At 46.2% G+C, this 18,801-nt stretch overlaps 1 protein-coding gene across 1 annotated transcript in view; it reads left to right on the forward strand.

Moving 5' to 3' along the window:
* The window catches only part of LOC144120358 (uncharacterized), a 333,822-nt gene that overhangs the window by 229,699 nt on the left and 85,322 nt on the right, over positions 1-18,801 (forward strand). The window contains exon 16 of the mRNA XM_077652721.1: positions 12,513-12,729. Within this exon, the coding sequence (XP_077508847.1) occupies positions 12,513-12,729 (217 nt within the window). The remainder of the gene's footprint in view (positions 1-12,512; positions 12,730-18,801) is intronic.

Raw genomic sequence — 18,801 nt, forward strand, 5'->3', positions numbered from 1 at the left:
CTCAATCTTAACGAACATGTTTTTAATTGGATATGCAGCTTTCTCATTAATCGGCAGCAGTTTGTTTTTGTTAATAAATGTTCATCTTCTTATTCCTCTGTTATATCTAGGGTACCTCAGGGCACCGTCTTGGGCCCCCTCCTTTTTCTCATTTATATTAACGATTTGTCTGCTAAAATATGTTCTAACATTCGCATATTCGCTGATGATTGCGTTGTTTACCGGCCTATTACTAACAGCGATGACATTTTGCTTCTTCAGTCTGACATTCACCACGTACTAACCTGGTGTAATACATGGCTAATGTCTTTAAATATGAAAAAAAACCATGTCTGCTATCATTCCACCGACGTCATTCACAACCATCTTCAAGATATCTAATCGGGAATGCTGAAATCGCTTCAGTATTAACTTACAAGTATTTAGGCATCCATTTGACACCTGATCTAAATTGGTCTTTTCATGTATCTCAGATTACTAACGAGGCAAATCGCGTCATTGGTTACTTTCGACGAACCCTGCGACTAGCACCCCCATCAGTGAAATCCCTTGCTTACTTAATACTTATCCGTCCCAGATTAGAATATGCATGCGCGATCTGGGACCCTCATCAAAATAACCTTTCCATTACTCTCGAATCTGTACAGAATCGCTCATCTCGTTTCTTTTTCTCAGCCTATTCTTATCATGTAAGTGTAACTCAACTAAAACGCAATGCTCAACTCACAACTTTAGCGAACCGCCGAAAAATTTCCAGACTGTCTCTGTTTCATAAATTCTATCATCATCCACGTCTCAACTTCATTATCAGCCCCGCACATCGCATCTCCAGTCGCACAAACCACGGGAAGGCAGTCTACCCTCCCCTTGCCCGCACTTGTGCGCATCTTTCATCATTTTTCGTTCATACAGCAAGGGACTGGAATGACCTGCCAAACGCCATCGCTGATCAGATCGACTGATCGTCATTCAGATCGTCAATTGATGAAATTTACTGCTGAAGTTCCACCCCCTCATGTAATACCCCTTCAATGGGGCCTTTGAGGTATTAATAAATAAATAAAAAATACCAGTTGCCTCCGTCGAACAGGCTAGTTCCATAAGTGAGGACCAAGACCTTTCATACGACCTCGGCAGAAGTGGGCACTTCACTGATATTTCAGCTTCAAACAACGTCACAAACACGGAATGATTAGCTGTTGAGGTTGTGTTGGTAGGAGTCCCATTTTCTTGCTATAATACATTATTGATTCAAACGTGACAAAAACGAAGCACAAAGGAAATAAAAAGCCATCTTAAAAGAGCTTAATATACCACGGCTACGGTTATTCAACAGGTTGGTATGACACGGAGATGAAAAAAAACATGATAAACGATGTAAAACGGTGATTACAACTGTATTATTGCGGATGGTTGGCGCTGGATTGCCCACAGTGGTGCCGATTGTGTTTCTGTTTAGGCACGGCTGCAGCGGTGGGTTTGAGCAGCGAGAATTGTGTAGGCGGAAACTTGGTCATAAGTCGTGCAGCGTCTCGACAGCGTTCATCTTCTGTTCGACGAGCCGCATGTTCTTGGCACTAACCCCCCCCCCCCTCCCCCGCCCCCAATAACGCGGCGCATTGAAACATCGATGTCCCTTGCGGCTGTATTGTAACTGCAGTTACTGCTTCGCTCCTTGAACTGATATCATGACATCTTTCGTTATCGAACAAGCCTGCTGACGACTAATTTGTCGCGAGGCAAAGGCCCTATGCAAGAGGTGGTCCCTCGATCCAGGACACGAATTGACTACGGACAGGAATACACTCTGATTGGGAACCTTCGCTTATATGGCAGCAGCTGGCGCAGAAAATGATAGCTGAGTGGAATACAAAGCTCTTTATATGTGCAAAAAAAAAAAAACTCACCTAGCTCACGGTAAGCAGTAACATTTAAACGATGATAATGTCTTAAACAAAAAAATGGGGTCAATAAGCACAAGTCAGAAACATCAAGTATGTTATGAACCATAATAGGTCTAAATTTTAGCCTTACGATGGGGTTTAGAGGCGAGGTTGGGGCAAAGGGGATATTTTCGCGGTGGCACCGCTTCTGTACCAATGACGCCGCGGTGTTGCCATATCTTTATTTCTTTATTTATTTTTTCTTCCTTTATTTCTTTCTTAGACATTTGTCTAAGAGAGGGCTGAGACTAAAGGCTTGGTATCGCCTGACGAGGCCTCAGCCCCCTGTGCATGACAAAGAGGCAAAAACTTTATATATATATATATATATATATATATATATATATATATATATATATATATATATATATATATATATATATATATATATATATATATATATATATATATATATATATTTGACGTTCTTTCCTTACATTTTCCGACAATTTGAAATCTTTGCACACAGCTAGCCCAGCCCTCCTCCCCTACAAACAAGTATTCCCGGCGAGGTCGGTTCAACGACCCACCCACGGAGAGGGGTGCACCGTTCAGTGAAACCCAGACCCCGTGAGCAAGTTCTTGGACATGTGCTCGTTAACGTAGCCCACTACTTCCTTAACGTTCTAGCCCTCGGCTCACCGGAAATTAGTGAGACCCCAAAAGGCGCCTGGTTTGGCCTGTTCGTCACTGCCAGTGTCATTTGCGCAGCGGCTCCTCTTTGGCCACGCATCTGCAGCGGCGCCCTTTGTGTTTGTGCACCGCGGTCGAAACGTTGATAAATAAAAGTGTCTTTGTAGAAGTGCCCACTTCACTTAAATCTTTATTCTGCGGAGCCAACGCAACCTACGTTCGCAATATATATATATATATATATATATATATATATATATATATATATATATATATATATGTATATATATATATATATATACAGTGAAAAGGTCACAACTGGTTCGATTATCTAGGTTTATTCACCAACGGTTTCGGACGGTTTCGGTATATATTTATATATATACATATAACAGTGCGGCTGGGCGGCACAAAAGCAATATCATTGGTCAAAACACAAACGCATACTGTGCATACAAGAAACACAAAGATACATCTGTATAAGGAAAGGGCACTCAACGACAAAATTGCACTATAAATGTAGAATGGTTAAAACATAAAAATGATAAGAATCATGATACATATGCAACATAATACACTAAATCAGAGATTTTCCTCATTTTTCCCCTTTCCTCTTCCCCTTCAAGATCAGAAAGAAAATATGTCCATGAACAAAAATCCGCACATATGCGAACAGTAAAGGCATCGCAAGTAAGAAAAATGGGAGATGGCAAAGGGAACATGACTAATTGCAAAAGAGACAAAACATCTATACACTACACTTCCACGGAAAAGATATTAGTGAGAAGAGTAGACAGCATCACTGAACAAAAGAGCTCTCTTACAATCCTTTTTGAATAATAATTTGAAGGCAGGGAACGGTTTATTGTAATTAACGGGAATATCTCTTCTATTGAGGATTTTGGTAACCTTAAAGGGTAGTGTTTGCCGGCCATTGTTTGTTCTAACTATTGGCATTCTTATTTTCGTATCTGATGTCGTACGGGCTTACACTCTCCGTACGTACATTAAGCAGTCTGTTCTTATATATCCATATGGCCAATGCCAGAGTTTGTACGCCGCACGTAAGAACTTTTTTTTAAAGATTGTAATAAGTGGTGCTGAATGCTTAAAACGCAAGATTTATATATGTTTAAATAAAACATGAGAATAAATGACAAGGTAATGCTTATATAATACGCTTCTTCGCGTTTGCAGACCACCAAAACGTTTCGAAGCGGATATCTTTTGCCAGAAACATTGGTTTTCGCAGCGTACGAAAATGCGCAGCGGCGACGCATGTCAAATGAAATCTGACAAAACGCTTCGCAGCGCCGTGTCGCTCTTCGCTCAATTCACCTAATCGCTTGCATGTGAACCAGCCTTTATATACAACATTAGTCCATAAGGTATCGAGACTTATTTATTTTCTTCCGTAGAAATGATTCCCCAAAACAAATGTTGGTGCGTATGTGTAGCGTCGCTTTTTCGGCCTAACCTGAGCACTTTATGTTAACTGCTGTGGCAGCGGCTTGATGGCACTACATGTAGAAAAACACCTTGTCACTAGTCGTCTGCGCATTTTACAATGAGTGAATGTGGAATGATGGACGTCCACCTCGAACAGCGTGTAAACATAAAATTCTGTGTGAAGCTTGGCAAGATAGCCGCACAGACGTATGAGTACTTTCGTTACGCTTACTGCAACGAGTCGTTATCGCGGGCGCGAGTTTTCAAGTGGCACGAGAGGTTTGTTTCGCGGAGGACGTCGGTGGAAGACGGCACATGGCAGGGCGCCCTTCAACCTCACGAAATGAAATCGTACGGCAAGACCACACCATTACAGTCCGCATGCTATCAGATGCTCTCGACTTTAGTAAGACAACATGCCAATATGTTTTGCGTGAGAACGTGGGGAAACGAAAGCTGAAAGCCAGACTTGTGCTGCACTTCCTCACACACGACCAGAAGGACACATGGGCATCAGTGAGCGATGATTTACTCTCCGAGGCAGAGAAGGATGCTGCATTCGTCGACAGCATCGTTGCTGAAGATGAAACATGGTGTTCTCAATACGATCCTCGAACAAAGAGGCATAGCGCCGAATGGCGGTCCACAACCTTTCCGGCGTCGAGAAAGGCGCGGCGACAGAAGACGAAAACAAGGACGATGCTGACAGAAGTTTTGATCCCAGAGGTGCCATACACCACGAGTTCGTCCCACAAGGGCAGACGGTGAATCAGGAGTTTTATATTGGCGTGCTCAAACACATGCGTGATGCACTGCGACGCTGTCGCACTGACTTATGGGCATCTGGACAATGGAGCCTTCTCCACGAGAACGCAAGGGCGCACACTGCTCTGAGCATGAAAAAATTTCTCACCAAGCACAGCATTACTGTACTTTCTCACCCGCTATAATCGCCTGACCCCTCCCCATGCTATTTTTTCTCTTTCCTGCTGTGAAGAGAGCCCTAAATGTCGCTGGATGGGGAGCGTGGAGGCCATTCAAGACACTACGACAAAGGAGCTGACAGCCCTGCCAAAAGAAGCGTTTTCCAACTGTTTCCAAGACCTCGAAAAGCGTTGGATGTTGTGTATAGACTGCAAGGGAGACTACTTCTAAGGGGTGCTGCACAAATGATTTCAATGTTAAACGCATTTTTTAAAATGGAATCAGTCTCAGAACTTTACGGACAAAGGTCGTAGATCGGAATATATCTGCTCCTGTCCACTTCAATGAGCACACCGTTCCAGCTCTAATGAAACTTCTTGGAATGGCCATCACCAAGAAACGCAAGAATGCAAGGAAATAATCCTGGAGGTTAAATTTCATTTGTCGAAGAGAGGCAACAAAGATTTAAGCCTCAATTTTTTTCAGGGTGACGGAAAACTTGCTACAAGCTTCTCAATTCCGCAACGGATAACCCAGTCAAAGATTTCTACCACAACAAATTTTCGTCACTGCGTGCACCCGTTTTTACGTATCCTTATCCTGGAAACCATGATCAGGAAGCGCAGCAGCGATTGTACATCGTAAAAGTAAAGAACTAGAAACTAATATACTCCCTGCCGCCAGACAGTAACTAGAAAATTTTAGTGTAGCGTAGCGCCTACTTTACGTTCCACACTCAAACCTATAACGGCTCAATGACGTACGCTTCGCTGACGGCATTTGTAGCGGACTGCGGTTGCCGCCTCAACGAAATCATGCAGAGCCCTGTGATGCCATTTGTCAACGAAATCTCCAAGCGCTTCTCTGGCGGTGCGAATGAAGCGTTGCTTTTCATCAAAGCGTGCCCCACGTAGGGCGGAAACCATACTAAAATCAAGCAATTCTTCCGAGTGATAAAAAACAGGATGCACGTAAAAGGCAACTGAAGAGGTTTAGAATTCAATGAGCTTAAAAGGGCTGAATGAGTGAAACATGCTGTTAAAGTCCGCGAAACTTTTTTGCCCTAGCATTTGAAATGACGGCGTAATCGCACAATAAAGTGGCGTCTGCGTTCAGGCGTCCCTGCAGTGCTCAGTGACGGGCAGAAACCCCGATAATGACGTCACGTACGACGGCGCTTCGTTTCTAGTGAAGGAACAGTTGTTTAATGAAAGGGAACCAAAGTTATCGAAGTTGAAGCTCACAAAGAATTGTTTGGCCGCATCGAGCGACGCACAGCAACATGCAAGGGAATGCAGCGGTACATCTGAAGTTGTGGTGTAATGACGTCACTTCGAATTTCTTCGCACTTCCCCGAATCAGTGAGGAGCATCCTGAATGTCATCGCGGTTTTAATCGACGATTACGTCACCATTCATTTTAAACGCTAGTGCAAAAATTATTGCATGCTTTCTCTAGAAAGTCCGTAAGATCGAATTCTTGATTAACATAGAATTCTCAGCAGACCTTTACTGCTTCCCTTTAACATTAGGAGAATTGTGCGGAGATATGCTCACGTTGAGATTTGAAGGTTTCACCGAAAAATGTCGCTTCAACTTGTTTTATGCCTGCTCAGGTCCACATAAAATTTATAAATTCCTATTTCTTCATTATTGAAGTGCTCAATCTTTATGCAATGAAGCCGGATGTTTGATTTCCACCATGCTATCATGACATGCTTTGGTCCCCACATGAGCTGAAATATTTGCAGGGAATTTTAGGGATACGTTTTAATAGCTCAGGAAAAAGAACTCCTGTTGAAGTTTTCATTTGTCTTTATATATATGAAGGATTACGAAGTTTTTATGGCGGTAACCTAAGGTGACTTTGCATCTGATCGTAAAGGAATCAGTTTACCTGGGAAATCCGCCTTGTATTATGACGGATATTCTACAAGGGTACTCCTTCGTATTTACGGCCACACGGATATCTCTGAGACCACTCTCACGGAAAACGGGGCTTTCGCAAGCTAGAAAAGGAGTCCAAACCAATTGCAAGGTGTCACAATCACCGACCGATGCCACATGTATAACGCATGCATCGGCACCGATTTCCGAACGCGGATTCTAAATGCTATGCCGCACCGCTGTGCACCTCAATACGGCGGCAGTCCGTCCTTTTCGATAATGGCGTCAGGAGTTATAAGTGACTGGCGTTAAGATTTTTCAAAAAAAAAACATTCTCGCCAGTAAGTGAATTTTTTGCTGCCGCACAAATGTCTAGATGCTCGGACAGAGCAAAAGAATCAATTTTTACTTAGAGCAGCGTTTGGATGGAGCTGTGTTCACTGTTCCTTTAAAGACATATAGTGAAGATGTCTGCGCAGTGTACCAGCCTCGCAGCTGCGACGTTGTTGATTTTTCACTTCTTTTCGCCAGCGTTAAAAATTTCCTCTCTCGATGTTGGTTTGTTTCAACTGTGAAGATTTTAATACTGACTTTTCTGATGATGCGGAGTAATGCCAATTTTAGCGGCAGCTTGGGCGGCGCGAAATGCTGTTGCTGGTCGCAGCCCTTTAGTAATTCTCGGTAGAGGTTGGAGACATGTGTGGCGTTTACACCGCTACATTTGTATTACAGTCACAAGTAGGCGGTAGCAAATGTCTCGTGATGTCACGAGTGACGTCCTTCTATGCATCAATCAGCCATTAGTGCTACTGTGCAGGTAAAAAAACTTTGCGATGAAGGTCTCCTTCAGTACATAGTGGAGGGCAATGAAGTTAACATTAGGTACACTAAAACTTCGAAGCTACGTGTACGTTAACCTGGTCTGCACTATTTTAAAATAATAGAGTGTAGTTTTAAATCCCTTGTGATCCAAGCTACGCTTGATGACAGATCATAGCACGATGACGCATCTGCTATAGGACTGCTGACGTCTCACGAACCGCTGAAAACCTCTTCTCAGTTCGCTGAAAGCTACTCTATGCAGCTTTCAGCGTAGAATGAGCTGTAGAGTTTTCGCTTCATAGCCGTTCGTGCAATACGGCCGATCTTAACGGCTATAGACAGCTAATTTTATTGCGCATTTTCATCTGTCAAACGATTCATTAAGAGATTAGAATAAATGGATTACCGGACGGTATTTGCCTGTGACAAATAAATAATTTATAATTGAATTTCTTCTCTCATGTCGTTTCAGTTTCAGTTTAATTGGCCTAACTATGACTGTGACGTTAAGTTTATGTATTGGTCGCGTGATCCACTAGAAAAACTGTAACATAATCGCTGATATGTATTGTAATGGGACCGATCGGCAGGAGTTGAAGCAGCGCAGCGAAGAGGTAGACAAAGTGCAGCTGGGACGCCTGTGAGTGTGTCCGTCGTGTTGCCGTTCGACCAACGCCAGCCCACCTGCGCTTCGAATAAACACCTTTACACTTGGTGGAGGTGTCTCGGCTCCCGTCCCGGTCCCCATCCTGGACCTTCGAAGCGGAACGTTTCTCGTCCCAACCACCATGCCGGAAGGTACGAGCGAGCCGTCGCAGTCCATCCTGGACACCGTCCCCTGTTCCAGGGTGCAGCGCCAGCGTGACCCTGTTCTATTTAGTGGCACCGACGACCAGGACGTCGACGATTGACTGGCCTCCTACAGCGTGTCAACAATTAAATCGGCGCAACGATTCCGTTAAACTGAGCAACGTCCTCTCCTACCTCACAGCCGTTGCCAACCTATGTTTTCGCAGCCATGAAGCCGATCTTCCCACCTGGTCCTCCTTTAAGACGAGCTTCGACGATGTTTTCGGCCGCACCGCCATTTGGAAACTTTGCGCCAAGCAACGTCTTCGAGCTCGAGCTCTGCTCCCTGCCGAGACATTCACCAGTTATACCGGAGACATCGTTGACTAGTGCAAGCATGTCAACCTGTCCATGGCCGAAACTGATAAAGCCAACCAAATCCTTAAATGGATCGCCGATGACGATTTTCAGATGCACCTGGCGAAGAACCACACCTCCGCCGCTACCGTCATCCAGCTGTGCCAAAGCTACGAAGAACTACGAAAGCAACGCGCATCTACGCAACAGTCAGCGCGCCTCCGGGGGCTCTTGCTGGCTTGGCCCTTGGTGGATCGTCTTCTGAGCAGTCTTTGTTCATGCAACATGTCAAAGACTTCGTCTGGGAAGGAGTCGCTCGCCAGCTTTCTCCGCTGCATCACATTCCCGACTCCGCCTGCCCTACTCACGACTTGGCGGCATCCCTGGCGCCCACTATCCGCCGTGGTATTCAGGTGTTTATTCGAAACGCAGGTCGGTTGGCGTTGGTCAAACGGCGACACGACGGACACACTCACAGGCGTCACTAGAAATCCCAGTTGCACTTCGTATACTTCTTTGCTGCGCTGCTTGAACTCCTGTCGGTCGGTCCCTGTACAGTAGTTTTAATTCACTACGACATTTAATCCAGCTTCTTCCAATACGTGCTATCACAAAAAAATGACCTGTTAGCGATTATATTAGTTTTTATAGGGGATCACTTGATCAAAACCTCAACTTGACTTCGCAGTCGCCGTTCGGTCGATGAAACGAAAACCGAAACAGCGTCAAGACGTAATTCAATTAAAATTTTTTTAGTGGTCGTACACAAATACCCCAGGGTGCTTCATGTAAAAGAATGTCCAACGCATGGTTTGAAACAAGAAAACACGCACACAAAAATTTGGTTTCTATAGTCCTTTAAGCGCGTCGCGAGGGCACCCTGGCAATATAAAGCATAAAACCAGAAGAAAAAGGAAAAGAGGCCACGACCGTCTGCAAGACGTTGAAGTAACGGGCGTTAGCTGTTTGGTTTACTAGACGAAGAAAGCGAAGAGGAACGCACCGCTCGTCACGAGAAACGAAATGTAATACCCCTTGAAACGGGGTGAATTGCCATCATGCTCGGCTGCGCGTGCGCGCGGGCCGCCTAGCGGAGCGATCGCCGCATAGCGCCATCTCTCAGGGAAATTACGATATACGTCAACCCATTGTCGAGTTACACCTCCTCAAGATACATCCCAAACGGAATTTGCTTTGTTTGGGGGTCAAGGTGAGCCTATAATTCGGCTTTCGGTGCGATATGGTAACGTTTCAACTAGTAATTGCATGCATACACTGTTAGCCTATTATTTAATTGTGGCTTTATTTCTATAACACAACACTTAGGATTTTATTTGCCTACAAAATTCGGTACACAACTGTCCCAGGATGGGGCCCGTTGTTGTCGGAGTATATATAGCAGAACGTCATCTTCCTTTTCATTCTTCCTTAGAGCAATAGCACTAGCAGTAGCGAAGGTATACGTATATAGCGGTCCCGTAACGGGGCCGTTTCCCTACCCGTTATAGGATATTTTTAAGGGAGGACGAAAGAGATAGGTGGGAATATGCAATTTTAAAAGCAGTCATCTTGAATCTGAGAAACCGAAACTATGCCGCCATTTCGTCCCTTGACATCATACTCACATAGTTCCACCTCTATGGACCTTATTGGACCGTGATGTTAACATTGCACGCGCCAGGTGGTTGTTTTTACAGTGCTTTTGTAGATGGCACAAGTCTCAATGCGAGATCTGCTGATCTCTAGTTGCTGCCAAAGATGACGCCGTTATATCAGGGGAGTAGGAGACCACACGAAATCTCGGAACGTGATGAGTAGGTGCTGCCACAGATGGCGCTGTTATGTTAAGGTGGCAGCCGACCCCACGAAATCTGGAAATGTGATGAGTAAGAGCTAACACTCTTAAAATCATCCCTCAGGCATCTGCGCTTTCGCACTGCCTTCCTCTGGTTGCGTGCACTCAAATACAGGACCGGAATTATCAGTTTGGGATAGTTGTGGTTTTGTTTTCACCACGCTCAACATTAACACAACAAGCATCCAAGGTCCCCTACATCATTATCATCATCATCATCATCATCATCAGCCTGACTACGCCCATTAGAGTGCAAAGGCCTCTCCCATGTCTGTCCCATCAACCCTGTCCTATGCCAGCTGCGGCCCATTGGAATGTTTCGAACCCCATGAAACGTTCATTATCCGAGTCAAGCATATTTGCGCGGGTGACATTAACGCGGCGCGACTGCATGCATTCTTTGTTTCTCCTGAAAAATCCTGGCGTGCGCCCCGGATGGAGGGTGATCTAGAGTCAGTGTGGCCGACGCTTGTTGGTGCGTGCGCCGTGCTTTAGGGCTAAGTAACGAACAGACACAGTGCGTCGTTACGATAATAGCGCTTAGCACTGACAATCAGTCTGTGTCAAGGAGCCACTTTCCCGGTACTGGCGAAAATGCTGCATGTCTCCCGGATCAACACCATTGTCGATCACTGAGTCGGACTATCGGAGCTGTGCGCGGCTTCCTAGGAATCACTTTTTCGGGACGGCCACTCTAGCTTCCTCGATCGATGTCCCTAAAGGTGCCGAATAAAGAACACGTGATCTTGCCTCTCGCTCTTGTTGCTGTTGTGGTCACTTTCAGGCATGACTCGCTGTAGGTGAACATATGCGGCAAGTGTAACTACTGCATATGCTCTCGGTGCTTATATACAAAGTTGCTTGTTCCGCGAAACCCCAACTCTTCCTCTTCTATCCGGCCAGCGAAATTTGAGCACCAAACAACCTTGCCTCCCCCTTTTGTCGCTTGGTTGCGCGGTCTGGTGGAGCATTTCCCGTGATTCGAGGTCGCGTACCGTGTGAGTGACGCTTGGAGTGACAGTGTCAGTATAGGTGATTAAGACCTTATACCACTCAGGGCCACAGGCATTAAAGAGGAAAGGTGGTAAACATAAAAAAATGGAGTGAAAAATATAGTTGCTTTCTTGATAGTTAAATAGCACCTGGATATAAAATGTTAGCTAGAAGTACAAGATTATATAATGCAGAAATTGCAAAAATAAAAAAAATTAGCCAGTTTTTTCTGAAACACGTCTTATTTTATTAACGCCAGCAAATTCTGCGGCAAATTGGTTCAAGTCTCGTGAGTTTCAAGGCAGTAATGATTGGGAGAAGCATATGTTGAATGACACAATGCCGATTCGGTGAGGATGATCGATGCGATGCATCAATTGTGTGTGCGAAGAGGTGATCACGTAGATGGTATGAGGGTGTAACTTGTGGAAAAGAGCTGTACGTGAACACTTGTCAGGGAAAGAAAGGTGCAGTTGGAGACATAGAGCGGGCGGACACCTCGACACTGCCGTGTATGAAGGGATTTTGGAAAAGTTGACGGGAGTGGAGATTTACAAAAGTAACGTTTTTTTAGTGATATCCCAGCGTTTCGTGATTTATGCCACGAGCGTTGAGAATTTTGGTGAAACAGAGGGGCTAGTTTTTCGACGTTAAGACTTGATCAGCATTTCAGGAATGTGGAAAACTAGGCTCAGTGACCTGGACGTGAGATGGATCATTCTAGCGTCGGGGACTACTTCTTGGAGTAGTGCGCATCCATGTGTCGTGCAGAGTTTTTCTTTTGTTCCGCGATGCCTCTGTTGTGGGCGCCGTGTCTTCGGCGTGAGAGTATACACATGCCGCCCCTCTCTTCTGGCGCAGCAAGAGGTGCTGTCACTGCCGCCCCCGTACGAGACTATGTGCAGCCAGTACGATCGCAAGGGCGGCGAGTACAGCTACGCAGACGGCGTCGTCCAGTCCGAAGAGTGCAGCAGCAAGTGCATCGCGGACAACTGGCAGCAGCACTGCAACTGCTTCTCTAAGCTCTACTCGGTGAAGCATAGGCGCATGGGCCCCATCTGCGAGTACATCGACCACCGTGAGTGCGTCGCTTGCCCCGCATGGCACGGCAGCTTTCACGAAACAGACGGCGCACTGATGCTGCCCGGTATCCGGCTGAATTGCAATCGGTGCGAATAGAATGCTTCGTCTGCAGCCGTAGCGCGAACGACGGCCAGCGAGAACAACAGGTGGCCCCTGTCGGTACAGTTAATTTACAGCATCTGCGCGGATGTTTTATCACCTAAATGCATTTTAGGCCTCAGCCTCGCTCTTTCGGAGTAGGACATGTCATTTTTTCTTCCCGCGTTCGTTCAGCGCTTGACGGGTCCTTTCGCATCTGTGGACCGCCTTCGAAATTTGGTTTATAATGGTTCTGCAACCCTGCACTGATTGGATGATATTGGTGTTGCATATGTCAGCATGAACATTGAGGGCTATTGCGTGATAATGGTTTGTTTTTATGGTTTTCATAAAAAGTGAACGATTTATGCAATTAACTACGATTTTAAGGTAGATTCCGTATACATTTGAGTAGTATGCTTGCATGAGTATGAGGACAAAGACGCATTGCGCGAACTCGGTATCCACGAAATGACTGAATGGAAAGAAGCGAGGTCATCTCCATCTTCAGTGCCTGTCCCAAAAGACGACACTTTCGCTAGACAGCTAGTGGTGCAACACTTTTCTGCACTTGGGCCACCTGTGCTCCTTCGGTGTTACACGAGGCTCGTGGCGCGACGGAGCTATTCTTTTGCATTGAGTGCGAACAAACTTTGCCGATACGCCGCTATGTATGCGCAAGACTCACCGTGCCACCCCACCTGTCTTATACGCCTCGTACGCTCGTATGGAGGCACCACTGTTTGGGAACAACTAGCCACATCCAGGCCATGGCGGCAACTTTCCCGTCACTACTCTTTCGCCGCGCCACTTGCCGGCTGCTGCGGCTGCCCTGCGACATGGCACCTAGGAACCAACAGCGTGTGTTGTTATGTGAACTTCGTCTGGTTAAAAAAAACGGTGAAGAATATTTTAAAAGATATCTGGTGGGGCTGCCTCTCACGTGAACGTTTTTCACTGAATGACTCAAAGCTTATTGATGCTGATCAGGAATTCAGCTATGTATAGTAATTCACTATATACATGGAAATGTTTCGTGGCTTTGAGGGGTTTAATGACCCAAAGCGACTCATGAGGAACGTCGTAGTGTAGGGCTGCGGATAATTTCTACAAAGGGGGTTCTTTAACGTACACTGAAATTGCACAGTACACAGGTCGCTAGCGTTTCCCCTCCATCGAAATTCGATCGCCGCGGCTGGGATGGAAACAGCGTCTTTCGGGGCAGCAGCCGAGCGCGATAACTACTGAGCCACCACGGCGACTTCAATGAAAAGCTCACCCTAAGAAAAAGTCGCCAATATTAGACAGAGGTGATGATTATCTTTCATTTTTGAATATTGATGAAGCGCAGTTGTTTTTTGTGCTCTAGAAAGCAGAGTGTGAGCATTACTGTTGAGAGGGATGAAAAATTTCTCGGCGACTACATTCATGTAAGCATGGATGACACCATTTCAAGTGTTTTTTCTTTAATACTGCTGGAGTTGCCGAGAAGAAATGCTGGCGCATAATAGCCTGTCCACATAATTTTATGTTGCTTGTCTAAAAGTGTTGTGTTCTTGCTATATGAGCGCAATTAAACAAGTTGAGTTTACAGTGGAAACAATGTTTATTGCAGTGAATGCATGCATGATGTATATTTCACGTCAATGGAAGAAAAATTGTTCTCAATCATTCCGCGCATTTCTAGAACTCTTCAGATCAACACTTATTTTGGCTCATTTCTTTCAAGCTATGACCGGCCTGAGATCTCCACGTTCCTCTACATTGTCAGGAATTTCGGCACTAAAGTTTGGTGGCTGTAGGTTGGCCAGAATACAATACGTCTGAGTAATCTTACTCATGTGAGAAACCAACACTCTTGCACTGAGCATACTGAACATCTTCACACGCCGAATTACCTTTCGTACATGTATGCGTACTTGGGATGACGATGTATGGGTAGCCGCAGTCCACAGTCCGCACTAACAGCGAAAGAAATGCGGTGTTATCTCCAGTTGCAACCTCGAAGAAAGCCAAACACACCTCGAGACAAAATTGGCGCTTGTTTATCTTGCTCTTGATTCACAATGGTAGCGAGAGGAGCACAAACACAAGAGAAGAAACACGCAAACACACGGCGTTTTGCGTGCTTCTTCTGCGCTTCATCTTCTCGACCTATTCTGGATTCCCTCTCACACAAATTCGTGTGTGCGTGGCATGGACTGACATGAGAGACATTTAGAATAGCGTATGAGCGCTCACGTACGCTATACTCAGGCATTTAGCGGGAGGTTACAGTGGAAATTGCATAAGCAACACCTCCTGGCTGCACTGACAGACTGTCGAAAAGGTGGGCCCCACCTTTGCAATAAGGGCTACCTGGGCGCTGCCATATTGATCGCTGACAAGGTTGCTAGATAGCTCCAACCACAGGTAGCCAAAGTGGCCCCGTAGAAGAGCAAATGTCGCCAAAAGCGAAACTTTTAAGTATCACAAAACCAGCCAAAAAGCTTATTTTGCAAGGAAACTCCTTAGACATTCTAAATTATTTTCCAAAAGTCATCTTAATCACCAGCCTGACTACACCCACTGCAGGGCAAAGGTCTCTACCATGTCTTTCCATTTCATGCGGTCTTTGCCAGGTGCGCCCAACCTGTGCCTGTGAACTTAATCTCATCCGCCCACCTAACCTCCTGCCGCCCCCTGCTACGCTTGCCTTCTCTTGGAATCCACTCCGTTACCCTTAACGATCAGCGGTTGTCTTGTCTTCGCATCAGATGCCCTGCCCAAGCCTATTTCTTTCCCTTGATTTCGACTAGGATGTCATTAACCAACGTTTGCTCCCTCACCCACTCAGCCCTCTTCTGGTCTCTTAACGTTACACCTATCACTTTTCTTTCCATGGCTCGCTGCGTTGTCCATAACTTAAACTGAACCCTTTTCGTTAGCCTCCACGTCTCTGCCCCGTAGGTGAGTACCGGCAAGATACAGCTGTGATACACTTTTCGCTTGAGGAATATTTGAAAGCTGCTATTCATGATCTAGGAGAACCTGCCTTATGCGCTCCACCCCATTCTTATCCTTCTAGTTATTTCCCTCTCGTGATCCGGATCAGCTGTCACTACCTGTCTTAATTAGACGTTTTCCTTTAAAACTTCCAGCACCTCGCTTCCAATTGTGAACTGCTGTTGCCTTGCTAGGTTGTTGAATAGTACTTTGGTTTTCCGCACGTTAATTTTTAGACCCAACGTTTTGCTCTGGCTATCTAAATCATTGATCATGGTTTGCAATTTATGTCGCGAGTGACTCAGTAAGCCAATGTCATCAGAGAATCGCAGATTATTTAGGCATTCTCGATTAGCTCTTATCCCCAACTGTTCCCAATTCAGGCCTCGAAATACCTCCTGTAAACAGGCGGTGAAAAGCAGAGGCGACATCGTATCTTCTTGCCTGACGCCCTTCCTTATTGAAATTTTATTGCTGACTACATGGAGGACTATAGTAGTTCCGTTGCTGTAGATATCTTCAAGCATTTTCACATAGGGCTCTTCGACACCCTGATTACGCAATGCATGTATGACAGCTGAGGTTTCCACTTAGTCGAATGGTTTGTCGTAATCAATGAAGTATATATATATATATATATATATATATATATATATATATATATATATATATATATATATATATATATATATATATATATATATATATATAGATTTAAGAGAAGTGGGCACTTCTACAAAGACACTTTTATTTATCCACGTTTCGACCGCGGTGCGGTCTTCTTCAGGACTGTCCTGAAGAAGACCGCACCACGGTCGAAACGTCGATAAATAAAAGTGTCTTTGTAGAAGTGCCCACTTCTCTTAAATCTTTATTCTGCGGAGCCAACGCAACCTACGTTCGTAACATATATATATATATATATATATATATATATATATATATATATATATATATATATATATATATATATATATATATATATATATATATATATATATATATATATATATATATATATATATATATATATATATAGGGGCTGATAATATTGTGCGCATTTCTCTATCACCTGATTGATAGTGTGAATGTGATCTATTGTTGAATATTGCCACAGTGTTAGCCAATTACTGGCACCGCCATGCTGTGGGAAAGCACCCGCTGGTCTTCCTTGTCTTCCCCGGCTTGTGCGTCCGTTCGCTGAGTGTGTCCTGGTGTACCCTTCTGCCGGCTTTCGGTGGAATTTTAGTGAAGGTGCTGGGTGATTTCCCAATCCACAAATAACTCCCAGGAGCCTCCGATGACGCCCAGCTACACCCCGTGGACAGCTGTCGACAAGGCAAGCCGCCTCTTGCAAGGCTTAGATCCTGAGTTCCGACCTTTGACAGCACCACCCCGCGCAATGACGTCCACTGCGGGAAGTCAGACCAACCAGAATGCCGTCAGTTCCCCACCGCTGCTCCTTCATGGGCCTCACACTCCCGTATCGTTTTATGGCGACAAGTTCGAAGACGTGGAAGACTGGTTGGCCAGCTACGACCGAGTCGCTGCGTTTAACCTGTGGGATGAGGACCGCAAGCTACGCAATGTCGATTTTGCTCTAGAAGACTCCGCCAAGACGTGGTTTTAAAACCCCGAGTCCGCTATCTTCACCTAGCGAGACTTCCGGCGACATTTGCTCGACACCTTCGGCAGCAACGAACGGAAGAAGCAAGCTGAAGTTGTCCTGCAGTCCGGAGCGCAGCGGTCAAATGAGAGCGTCGCCATGTTCGTAGAAGACATAACGCGGCTCTTCAACCGCGCAGATCCTACCATGTCTGAAACGAAGAAGGGGCGTCATCTTATGCGAGGAGTGGAAGAGCAGCTTTTCGCATGACTTGTGCGCGACCCTCCTAGCAAAGTGGCTGACTTTGCTCGGGAGGCGACGAGCATGGACCGCACCTTGCAGCAGAGGTTCGCGCACTACGGCCGTCCGGCGAATATAACTGCTATGGACGCCAACATGCCGCTGCTTGGAAGCGAGAGTGAGGCCCTCCGTGAGCTTGTAAGGAGCATTGTGCGCGAGGAGTTACAGAAGCTTCGCCCTGTCGAGCAACACACGGGTGTCGGAGCCATTTCGGGTGTGATTCGCGACGAAGTCCGTCAAGCGGTGCAGCCAATGGCCAGTCCCCAGCCGCTGCCTGAGCCGTATGTCATGACGTACAGTGAAGTGTTGCGCAGCTCTGCGCCAGCACCACCGGCGTTTCACTGCCGTGTTCCTTCTGCAAGGCACCAACGCTTTTCGACTTCGCCTGCCCTCACCGACGCACGTCCACCCCTCAGCAAAGCACACGTGTGGCGCAGATCGAACAAACCGGCCCCTGTGCTTCCACTGCGGTGAAGCCGGCCATATAATGCGCCACTGCTCGTATCGTCGGATGGGCCTGCGAGGGTTTTCACCAGACTTATCCGGCCACGCTATGGTGAACGACCCCGTGACATCGAGCAGTACCTATCGGGCAGCGTCCCCCCTGCGCCTTCGCCACAGCGCCCGTCTAGGTCGCCGTCGCCTCGTCGGTTCTCTTCCCCAGGTCACCAGCCGTCTATCCGGCAGTCCAGTAGTCAACGCCGGGAAAACTGAAGACGGCGACCTCTGGGGATATGGCCGCCGTTGCTCCTCAATTCGAACAAGATCCTCCGCTCGCAGACTTGACCCTTCAATCCGATCTTCCACCTGCTCCGACCCCCTTCCGACACCCAGAACAGCCTCTGCTCGACGCCCCATTTCTAAGAACACCTCGACCCTCTACTCCGGAACCCTCCACTTCGCGCGTTCCAGAAAATGAGGTTTTCTCAGCCGAAATACCGGTCCTCGCTAACAACCATGTGACGGCCTTTGTCGATACCGGCGCAGATTTCTCAGTTATGAGTCGTGGTCTTGGTACCCTCTTGCAAAAAGTGCTTAAACCCTGTACGGAACACAAATTCGGACCACTGGCGGGCACTTGGTGGTGCTGCCCGGCGT

This window comes from Amblyomma americanum, chromosome 2, assembly GCF_052857255.1.
Source record: "Amblyomma americanum isolate KBUSLIRL-KWMA chromosome 2, ASM5285725v1, whole genome shotgun sequence".
In the NCBI taxonomy this organism is placed as follows: Eukaryota; Metazoa; Arthropoda; class Arachnida; order Ixodida; family Ixodidae; genus Amblyomma; species Amblyomma americanum.